At 41.2% G+C, this 11,518-nt stretch overlaps 1 protein-coding gene across 6 annotated transcripts in view; it reads left to right on the top strand.

Moving 5' to 3' along the window:
* LOC106881599 (pecanex-like protein 1) overlaps positions 1-11,518 on the top strand; it is a 105,495-nt gene that overhangs the window by 83,821 nt on the left and 10,156 nt on the right. For 5 of the 6 annotated variants that reach the window (XM_014932059.2, XM_014932061.2, XM_014932057.2 and 2 more), the window contains 9 exons: positions 761-896; positions 1,369-1,546; positions 2,521-2,629; positions 5,509-5,638; positions 7,411-7,469; positions 8,273-8,488; positions 9,776-9,835; positions 10,562-10,755; positions 11,265-11,495. In XM_014932059.2, the coding sequence (XP_014787545.1) occupies positions 761-896; positions 1,369-1,546; positions 2,521-2,629; positions 5,509-5,638; positions 7,411-7,469; positions 8,273-8,488; positions 9,776-9,835; positions 10,562-10,755; positions 11,265-11,495 (1,313 nt within the window). The remainder of the gene's footprint in view (positions 1-760; positions 897-1,368; positions 1,547-2,520; positions 2,630-5,508; positions 5,639-7,410; positions 7,470-8,272; positions 8,489-9,775; positions 9,836-10,561; positions 10,756-11,264; positions 11,496-11,518) is intronic. The other variant, XM_014932060.2, reaches the window with a different exon arrangement.

Raw genomic sequence — 11,518 nt, 5'->3', positions numbered from 1 at the left:
CACACAATATGCCCCTGTTAATTCCCTACCCCACCAAGCTCCCACTCTCCTTTCAAAATCTTGTGAACTCACTCACCCTCTCCCATTCCTGGTCCACTCCACTATAACTTGAGTGTATGCCCCCCCCCCCAACCTCATCTCTGTCACATCTTTCTCTCTTCTTCCTCTTCTGAGGAAGCCCCATTCTCTTCTAATGCTAAACACCTCTCTCCCTCAATACTACTCTCCACTGTCGAGGGGGTCCACTGCTGCTTGGTGCCACGTAAAAAGCACCCAGTACATTCTGTGAAGTGGTTTGCATTAGGAAGGGCAACCAGCCATAGAAACCATGATAAAACACACAGTAGAGTTTGGTGTAGTCTTCTGGTTTGCCAACTCCTGTCAAATTGTCCAACCCATACAAGTATGGGAAATGGACTTTAGATGATGATGATGATGATGATGATGATGATGATACACACACACACAGATTTTAACATCTGTTTCACCATTCCTGGATGTGAGGGCAGGTCTTGTCTTGTGCAGTGTGTTGGCAAGTTCCATGGTCCTTTACCATCTCCTTCATAAAATGCAACTTACCTGTTGCCTTCTTTTTCTCTTCCTTCCCACGTCAACTACCATCATATGTCTGTCTGTCTGTCTCCTCTCTCTCTCTCACAGATCCTGTTCATAACTTCCAGGTCTATAATTACACAACTTGTGCTCCCATTGTAATACCTTGCTGTCCTAACAGCTCCCATTGTGTCTCTCTCTATTGCAGATCCTGCACCAATCATGTGTTTCGAGAAGCTCTATATATGGTTACGCTTTGTGGAACGGAACATTGTCTACCCAGTTGTCTTTCTTTGTGCCTTAACACTGTCTGCACCTCTTTTAGTGAAGAAGTTTGGACTCTAGTAAGTGACGCTTGTTGTTGTTGTTGTGGTTTTTATGATGTAAAATGTGTTGCAGCTGAAGACCAGGTACTCGGTTGCCAGAGTTGGTGATGGAAATGGGTTGGAGGTGTTGAGTGGTGCCTCAAATTAAGTCCCTGTCCAATCTAGGTTAGAATGGGAAAATAGATGTAAAAATGAACAAATAAATGGCATTAAGAAGGGCATCGTTATTGTTAAGGAGAGGCATCCAGTGATAAGAAACCATGCCAAAGCAGACACTGGAGCACCTTGGACCGATCAGTACCTGTCAAACTGTCCATGATTCATGTTGGCATGAGACATGGATGTTAAATGATGATGATAATGGATATTTGTCTGCTGTGTTTGCATGAGTTGTATGTTGTTTTATTTCATTCTGTTCTTCTGTTAGGTGCAGCAGCATTGATGTGCATCCAAGCAGTGCCTTAATATGTCATGTTTTCTGTATTTCCAGTTTTGGTTCTGTGATTGTGGTGGTGTGTGGCCTGAAACTGCTAAGATTTGCTTTCTCCGACACACTCAAACAGCATATGATCTTGGCATTCACCGTTCTCTTCTTCAAATATGACTACAAGGCAGCCTCAGAGACATTCCTTTTGGACTACTTCGTCATATCAATCCTGTTTTGTAAGGTAGGTGCCCCCCCTCCTCTCTCTCTTTCTAATTGTTTAGTAATTGTGAAACGGCATTATTGGTTTTTTTTAAAAATTGCTGTCCTGATAGAAATGCTTAATCAGTGAACTACTGAGTTCTGTTGCGTGTGTGTGTGTGTGTGTACGCATATGTGTGTATATATATATATATATATGTGTGTGTGTGTGTGTGTGTGTGTGTGTAGGCAGACAGTTCACTTCAGAACCATGTAGTCAGGGTTCAGTCCCACTGTGTGGATGCTGTTGGCTGATGTCTTCTACTACAGCTGCGAGTTGACCCAAATACCTTGTGAGTGAAAATGAAATAGGGCAGTGGAAACTGGAAAGAAGCCCATTGTTTCTATGTATGTATGTATGCGTGTGTATGCAAGAATCTTGATATTTTGCTCATCACCATTTGAGTGAAGTTGTGGCAATGTTGACATTTCTTGTTCACATTGGGATCAATCAATCTATGCTTTCAAAGTCATGTGGAATATATAAAATCTCTCACCTGTTTTGCAGGTGAGGGTTGCCTACAGCAGTGCACCTCAAAGTGGTGGTCCGCAGACTGGCACTGGTCTGCGAGCCATCAGCTGCCGGTACGCGGCGAATTTCCAGAAAAGAAAGAAACATTATAAAATGCTTATGAAATAGTGTATTATTTGTTTACAAAATAAATATAAAATAAAAAAAAAATTGTCAACTTTCATTATATTCATTATATATATTGTTTCCGGTATAAATTAATATTTGTAAGAAATATTACCGCCCTGGCACATTGGGGAAAAAAAATGCTGATACGCCACATTGGATTGTTTGAGAAGCACTGTCCTACAGGAAGGGTTTGATATCCTAACTGAAAGTGAATTTCTGTCTAAGTCTTGCTTGCATGGGAAAAAGACGATAAACAAACAGAAGGACAAATATTATTGTTAATTATTATTAACAATGTTTTCTCTTGTTATTTCCAGTTCTGTGATCTGCTGCTGAAAGTGAAGTTCATTATAACCTACATTGCCCCATGGCAAATCACCTGGGGTTCGGCATTCCATGCATTCGCTCAGCCATTCAGTGTACCACGTATCCTTTTTACTGTGCAGCATCTGTTGCATTGGCACCATTGCTACATTCAACCATTTTATAGTCACCTTACACTAACAAAACTACAGCATCAGCCATTGTTATATTCACCTTGCATCAGCCACTTTGGACCTGGGCCCTTGAGTCTAACTTTACCCCCTACTTGGGCTCCTGAGCATAAAAATAGTTGCATAGGCGCAGCGTGGCTTTGTGGTAAGAAGCTTCCTTCCCAACCACATGGTTCCAGGTTCAGTTCCACTGCGTGGCACCTTGGGTATGTGTCTTCTACTATAGCCTTGGGCTGACCAAAGCCTGAGGCTATAGTAGAAGCCTGTTATATATATATATATATATATATATATATTTATTTATTTATTTGTGTGTTTGTACCCCCACCATTGCTTGACAACCTATGTTGGTGTGTTTACATCCCTCTAACTTAGCAGTTTGGCGAAATAGAATAAGTATTAGGCTTACAAAGAATAAGTCCCAGGATCCATTTGTTCGACTAAAGGTGGTGTTCCAGCATGGCCACAGTCAAATGACTGAAACAAGTAAGTGAATAAATAAATGCAGCTCAAGAGTAACGACTGCAGGCAAAATAATGGATAGAATAACAAAATATTCAGGAGAATAACAACAATAGGACCATCTCTCACTACTACTGTATTTATTAAGCAAACTAATTGACAGAATTGCAAAAAAAAAGAAAAATGCTGGAGAATAATTTTTAAGCCTTTCTCTCAACTACTGTATTTGTTCACCTGAATTGCTACTTTCTTCATTGCTTTCACTCGTTTGATTGTTTGAATCTCTCTCATTGTCAGTGTAAGTGTAAACTCTTTATCTGAAGAATAAATATTGACAAATATTTTCCCCAAATCCAAAGAGTCTAGGATTTGCTCATTTACAAGATGAAGTGCTGGCCTCACCACATGTTTATTACATTACAAAATCGGCATTTTTACAATTAAAAGCATAAATGAACGACAGTTATGAGAGACACCATTAACAGTGAGTCCATTGCACCAACAACCCCCTTGAACACCTTTTTGAGCTCCATGTGTCTAACACGTGTGGGCAAGTTTACAAAGTCAGAAAACAGCATGGCTCCCATGACTTTCAGAAACATTTTTTCACACTCCGAGTTGCTGAAGCATGGAACAAACTAACTGCATCAGTTGTTAGTTGCCGAGACATTGCATCCTTTAAAACCTCCATGCTTCCTGAAATTCATCAACACTACACCTGATATCCCCCCCCCACTACTCCATACGCAAGCACACCTGTATATCATGACTCAATCACTGTTCACTTTCCTTTCTTTTGTACATAGTTCTATGTACTGTACATGCACCTTTGATGAGTTGTAGTGCACCTGAGCACTATATACAATAATTTCATTCATCATCATTATCGTTTAACATCTGCTTTCCATGCTGGCATGGGTTGGACAGTTTTGACTGAGGACTGGTAAGCCAGGAGGCTGCACCAGGCTCCAATCTGATTTGGCAGAGTTTCTACAGCTGGATGCCCTTCCTAACGCCAACCACTCTGAGAGTGTAGTGAATGTGTCACCGGCATAGGAGCCAGTCGGGTGGCACTGGCATCAACCATGTTCGTATGGTGCTTTTTACGTGCCACTGGCACGGATGCCAGTTCAGTGGGTCTGGCATCAGCCTTGACAATGACTTCACTTGATTCAACAGGTCCTTGCAATCACAGTTTATTGCCCAATGATTGAAGAGTACTCTTAAATGGGCTGGTTATGCTGCACTGGCATTGGCCACAGTTACGGTCTCACTTGGCTTGCTGGGTTTTCTCAAGCACATCATATCACCTGACGCTTCAAGGGTACTTTTTAATAGGCCAGTTATGTAACACTGGCGTTGGCCACAGCTGCAATCTCACTTTACTTCCCGGGTCTTCTCAAGCACAGCATATCTCCAAAGGTCTCAGTCGCTTGTCATTGCCTCTGTGAGGCCCAATGTTCAAAGGTTGTGCTTCACCACCTCATCCCAGGTCTTCCTGTGTCTACCTCTTCCATAGGTTCCTTCCACAGTTAGGGTGTAACACTTCCTCACACAGCTGTCCTCATCCGTATGTAACACATGACCATACCAGCCCAGTCGTCTCTCCCTTGCACACCACATCTGATGCTTCTTATGTCCAACTTTTCTCTCAGGGCACTTACACTCTGTCGTATATGCGCACTGACAATTCACATCCAGCGGAGCATACTAGCTTCATTTCTTTCAATCCTACACCTGTCCTCAGCAGTCATGACCCATGTTTCACTGCCATGTAGCATGGCTGTTGGCACACATGCCTCATACAGTCTACCTTTCACTCTGAGCAAGAGGCCTTTTGTTGCCAACAGAGGTAGGAGCTCTCTGAACTTTGCCCAGGCTATTCTTATTCTAGCAGCTATGCTCTCAGAGCATCCACACGCTACTCACTTGGTCATCTAGGTATTATTATTATTATAAACACACTTGACTACAAAACTGTAATGTTATCCGTTGTCTATTTTTTGTATTTTAACTTCTTTTTTTTTTACATGTGTTGTTGATTTACCACTTAAGTGGGAATTTGATTGAAACTATTCTTGCTGTGACTAGAACATGGCTTGACAGGGTTAAGAATACTCTAATGTAAACTCCTGTTATAGTCACCAAACATGAATCTCTGTAGAATCAACCAATGTTATTTACAGTCACCATCAACAGCAAAAACATGCAGCTGTAGAGTACTGTTTCTGTAGGTCTTGTCCAACCCATGCCAGCATGGAAAATCTGGGCAAAGCAATGATGTATATGTATGTGGGTAATTGTACTATGATTGTCTTGGTTATATTTTCCTGACAGAAATCTTTTCAGATTCTGCCATGCTGTTTGTCCAGGCAGCCATATCTGCCATCTTCTCAACACCTCTCAATCCATTCCTTGGGAGTGCCATATTCATCACATCTTACATACGACCTGTCAAGTTTTGGGAACGAGATTACAAGTAAGTAGCAGTGGTGGTGGTGGTGGAGGAGGAGGAGGAGGAGGAAGAAGCTGTGTGGTTGGAGGGAGTGAGGCAGGGAGAGCGAATATTGTGGAGAGAGTGTGTGGAGCAGAAGTGAAAGTAACTGATATGAGAGAGAGAGAGAGAGAGAGAGAGAGAGAGAATGGGGAAAAGGAAGAGTATGATGAAGAGATTGGGGTGGTGAAGAGAGAGAGAGAGAGAGAGAAAGAGAGAATAAGATGTAAGAAAGTGTGTGTGTGCATATATATATATTAATGACTTATAAATATATACCGTAAAAGCCCATGTAATTTACGCAGGTGATTTACAGGATAAAATTTGTTAAAAAAAAGCTTCTACTAATGTAAAATTTGCACCTAAAAGTTTTAAGAATTGCCAATATAGCCAGGGGAAAATGGTTTTCAATTTAGTTGTATTTAGCATAATTTCATTTACTTCTGATTAGATTTTATTAACTTTTCATTAAATACAAATAATTTCTGTTTACCAGGTATCACATTGAAAGCTATTAAGTCACAGTCTGTTTGTGTTGTTTATATTAAAGCTTATTTTACGTTTCTTGCCCACAAGAGATTATGTCCGGTCTTTAGCATACTGCTGGAAAAGTTGTTGATAAGAATTACCAACAAAAACAAAGCTGATAAATATGCACAGGTGTTGCAAATTAAGTTTAATTACCAATAAACATCAGCTTGGATGACACTTTACTCAACTGACAGAGGAAGGTGACTGATCAAGTTGATTATGTGAACAGAATTCTTTTCTGCCTATTCTTGTCGGAACCTTTAATATGGAGTATCGAAATCTTAATCCCTTTCACATTTATAAAATGTCAAGCAAACTTTCAAATTTGTCATTACCATTATTGTCAGCATGGGCAGAATTTATGAATCGTGAAGGAAGAATTAAATATGTGCTCCATTGTGATAGGCAGAAACTTCAAGCAGTGTAAAATATGGCCCGGACCGTGTTTACCAGCAAGAATGTCAGACTTCAGAAACTAGTTAACCATTTAGTGGTTTTAGTAAATTTATACAGAAAAAGTAAGCATTATACTGTCCATCATAAATAAAAGTCAACTTCATTACGTGTAATCTAAGCCATTATTTTTTCTGTAAAAACTTATTCTGACATTAAATGAATCAACTTCTGGTATGAATTTTTACATTTTGTACGTCTTTTTTCAACAACAAAAAATTTCAAAACAAATTCTCGAAACAATCTTCTGATGTAATTTACGCACCCCTAAAGTTTATTTTTACTTTTGTGTAAAAAAGTGCGTAAATTACATGGGTTTTTACAGTATATGCATGTATATGCGAGGGAATAAGTTTGAGGTGAGTTGTGAATTGAAAGGTGGCAGAGAATGTTTCTATTCATCAACTCTGTGCTTTTTTATGTTTCTTTACAATTCTCAAAGAAATATCAAAACAACTTGTCACCCAACAAAAATTTGATTCTGTACACTTTTTTTTAAAATTCCAAATATCTTTACTCTAGTTCACTTCTATTAGATAAGACTCTCCACTCTACATTATTAAACTAGACTCTCCAATCCATTTAACCAGGACTCCCTGCTCTGCTATATTAACCAAGGTTCTTCATTCTGTCATGTTAGACATGACTTTTCATTCCATCTTTTTGAGACAAGACTCTCCCACTTCATTCTGTAAAAACAAAACTTTAATATAACCCATGCCCAAACTGCTCCAAGACGCTCATCTAATGCCAGCCATTCTTCTCTATTTCAGCACCAAAAGAGTTGATCATAGCAATACGTGTTTAGCATCTCAACTGGAGCGCAATCCAGGTCAGTTCTATGTTCTACTTGATACTTGTGATGATGATGATGATGATATTATTATTATTATTGCTGCTGCTACTAATACTACTACTCGTGACTGTTAGAGTTCCCTCCCTTGCACCCTTACCCCTTTGTCCATACAAGCAACCTTAACTAAACATCAGAGACACTTTGTCTGATGCTCTACCGATTCCGGTAAGCTATTGCCCTGATTTCCTTTGTGTAGTCAAATCATTTGATTCATAAAGATGATTAAATATGAATCTGTGATGTTGATGCTGTTCTCATGCACAGTGGCATCATTAGGGAAAGGAAGCGACTACAATTGCTTCTTACCTCTTTACTCTCGACAGTATTGGGTACCTTAATAGTGTTGTTGTTTTGCCCCAAGTCAGCCCTCATTCAACTCTTGCACACGACATTAGTAATGTACTTGATATGTTTGGCCTGTGAAACCATGCCACACTGCCTACCTATGGGCTCCCTTGTTTTTCCTGCAACTGTTGAAGGGAGACAGTGCTAAACAGTGTCAAAATCCATCCTTCATGGAAGGTGGAGAGTTTAAGGGCCACAGTCCCAATCCCTTTCTCTGCATACTGGGTATGATTTAGAGTAAATCTGGCTGTTGTTTCTAACAGTTCGAATGACCACATATAAGGTCCCTTGATAGTTGTTACTACTGCTGTTGTTGTTGTTGTTATTATTGCTGCTGTTGTTTTCCTATCACTTCACCATCTCTATCTAATTCCTTTCTCTTTCTTTCTCTCTCCCCCCAACTCCCATTTTCTCCACCTCTCACTTCGGCCCAGGTGCAGATGACAACAACTTGAATTCCATTTTCTACGAGCACTTGACCCGCTCACTGCAGCACAGCCTCTGTGGTGATGTGATGATGGGTCGGTGGGGGAACTATTGCCAAGGAGACTGTTTCATCATGGCATCCGACTATCTCAATGCTTTGGTACACATCATTGAAACTGGCAATGGACTGGTGACCTTTCAACTGAGAGGACTTGAATTCCGAGGTGAGTGTCACTTTACTATTGTCTTTAGTTGTTTATGTTGTTGTGATTGTTGTAGAGATTCAAGAGCCTCATACAGCCATTGGGTTATGGCAAACTGCGTTGTTTAAGAACTATGGGGCCTTAAACCAATTCTTGCTGAGAAACTCTCTATTTAGACATTAGTCTTCATCATCATCTGACGTCCATGTTCCAACCACAACTATTCCGATTTTTTTTTTGTCTAGGGTGCAGCTTCTGGCTCACCAGTCCTTGGTCAAACCGTCCAACCCATGCCAGCATGGAAAGCAGACATTAAATGACGATGATGATGATGATGACAATTCATTTACAACCACAACATCCGATGTATCTTTGTTACCCATTGTTAAGATGGAACAATGTGCTTTGGAAGAAATTTGGCTGCTATTTCTATTAGAGTTAGAGAAGGCATAGATGCTGTGGTGTGTGTAAAACCCTAGATATATATTTATATGTGTCCCCTGACAGAAGAGGTCAGTCATATACTAATGTGTCCACACTTGGACCTGCATCTGTCCTCTGTTCTGTGTGTGTGTTTATGTACATGTTCATACTCTGATGAAGCTGTATCATCTAAATTTTGGGTGTACAAATCTCGTAGCATAAACAGCTGTATGCCAATGTATGTTATTATGAACTCCTGTTTTTTTTTTTTGTCATTTCATTTATTTATCAATGTGTGTGTGTTGTGCATGAGCCTGTGTGTGTGCGTGTGTATGTCTCAGTGCATGAGCCTCTGTGTGTTGTGTGTGGGCCTCTGTGTGTGTGTGTTGTGCGTGAGCCTGTGTGTGTTGTGCGTGAGCCTGTGTGTGTGTGTGTGTTGTGCGTGGGCCTGTGTGTGTATTATGTATGAGCCTCTGTGTGTGTGTGTGTGTGTGTGTGTGTGTGTCTGATGTGCATGAGCCTCTGTGTGTGTTGTGCATGAGCCTGTGTGTTGTGCATGGGCCTCTGTGTGTGTTGTGCATGAGCCTGTGTGTGTTGTGCGTGGGCCTGTATGTGTGTAATGCCTTGCAACCATGCACTGACATAATCTCAAATATGTCCTTAAATTTATCTTCTGGAACAAAATGCATCATTATTGCTCCCTCCATCTCACCCTTTTCTTCGTCTTTGTACCCACATACAGACCCTTCGTAGGGTTTTGCGGGTAGTGTCAGGTTGGGTGTAGGTTGGAATCAACACCAAAATCTAGTAGTTGTAATTATGCTTTTTATTTACTCCCCTCCAGGGACCCATTGTAATTACTGTGTTCTATTTATTCCCCTCCAGGGACCTACTGCCAACAGAGAGAAGTGGAAGCTATCACAGAAGAAGTCAACAACGATGAAGGTAAAATTGTGTTTGTAGTTTCTTATATTGTCAAAATGTGTCACCATATACTGTCTGGGTCCTTATGGCACACTGCGACACCTCACTGTGTCTAGATCACTGCTGTGTGTATACAGCATGCTGTGACACCACTCTGTCTAAGTTACTGCTGTATGCGTGTGACACACTGTGTATTGAATCACAACTGTGTGTAAATGGCACATTGTGACTCTCCACACTTTGTATCACTACTCTATGCATAGTACACAGTGGCACTACTATGTATGGCACATAGTAACAACTCTTTGCCAGAGTCACAATTATGTTGTGCATACAGCACACAGTGCCAGCAATGTGTCAGTGACGCAGAGATATCTTTGAGCTTATGGCACTTAGTGACATGTGAGTCACTCACCTGCTTTGTATGTGGCACAACATGTATTTGAACCATTTCTGTATGTAACACCATCACACTTCACTACCACCACCACCACCACCACCTACACTGCATATCAAACCACATGATGCAGTCACTACTACCACACTGCACTTCCACACCACAACATCTTTGACAACACAGCCACCACCACCACTACCACCACCACCATCCAGCCTCACACAACACAAGTCACTAATCATCACACATTCTACTCCACCACCATTACTACTACTACTACTACTACTACTACCACCACCACCACCATTACTACTACTACATCACTGTCATGTCATTGTTCTGTTCTGTAGGTTTCTGTTGCTGTGAACTCGGTCATCTCCCTCACCTTTTGTCCCTCAATGCAGCGTTTAACCAACGTTGGTTGGCCTGGGAGGTGATGGTCACTAACTACATCTTAGAAGGATACAGTATCAGTGACAACAGTGCGGCCACCATGCTGCAGGTGTTTGACCTACGGAAACTACTAATCAACTATTACATCAAGGTAAGTGTTGCAGTATATATGGGGGTCACATTATTAACTATTGTTGTGGCACGGGTTATAGCGTAGTGGTGACTGGGTTGCGGTAGTGTAGCAGTCACTAGGGTATAGTAGTTGTAAGTGTGGTAGTATGGCAGTTACTTTATTGATTATTGTAGTGGCATGGGTTGTAGTATACCAGTCATTCACTGTAGTAATGGGTGTTGTAGTGTAATGGCCACTGGGCTGTTGTTGTAGTGGTTGTTGTATAGTAGTCACTACTATACTGTTGTAGTGGTCAGTGTCATAGTATAGTGTTTACTGAGTAGTATTTGTGCTTTATTATGGGGTTGCATTACTGTGGCCCTTACAGGTTGAGCAAATGTGACCCTTTATATCCATGTTCCCTGACAACCCCTACATCTGCTATCCCCTCCCTGCAGGACTCCTCTTTGTAGCTGTGCCCTTTAAACCCCCTCCCATAGTCCTTGACTTCATACACTAACCAGCGCCATCTATGTTTTCTATTTCAGAGTATCATATACTACACAGTACGTTCCCCTTGTCTCGACCAGTGGAGCCAGAATGAAGAGCTACGCGTGGCCCTTGCGCCACTCCAGTGTAACGACTACGTTGACCTTGACCCCACCTTCAATGCTCATGTTGATGATGATTATGATAGCCGGCTATTAGGAATCACAAGAAACAGTTTCTGTAATGTCTACTTCAGTTGGATACAGTTCTGTGCTGCACGCAGGGAGAAGGTAACCTCCCCCCCCCCCGTCTT

The sequence above is a fragment of the Octopus bimaculoides genome, chromosome 6 (genome assembly GCF_001194135.2).
Source record: "Octopus bimaculoides isolate UCB-OBI-ISO-001 chromosome 6, ASM119413v2, whole genome shotgun sequence".
NCBI lineage: Eukaryota > Metazoa > Mollusca > Cephalopoda > Octopoda > Octopodidae > Octopus > Octopus bimaculoides.
This window is presented reverse-complemented; position numbering and strand designations above follow the sequence as displayed.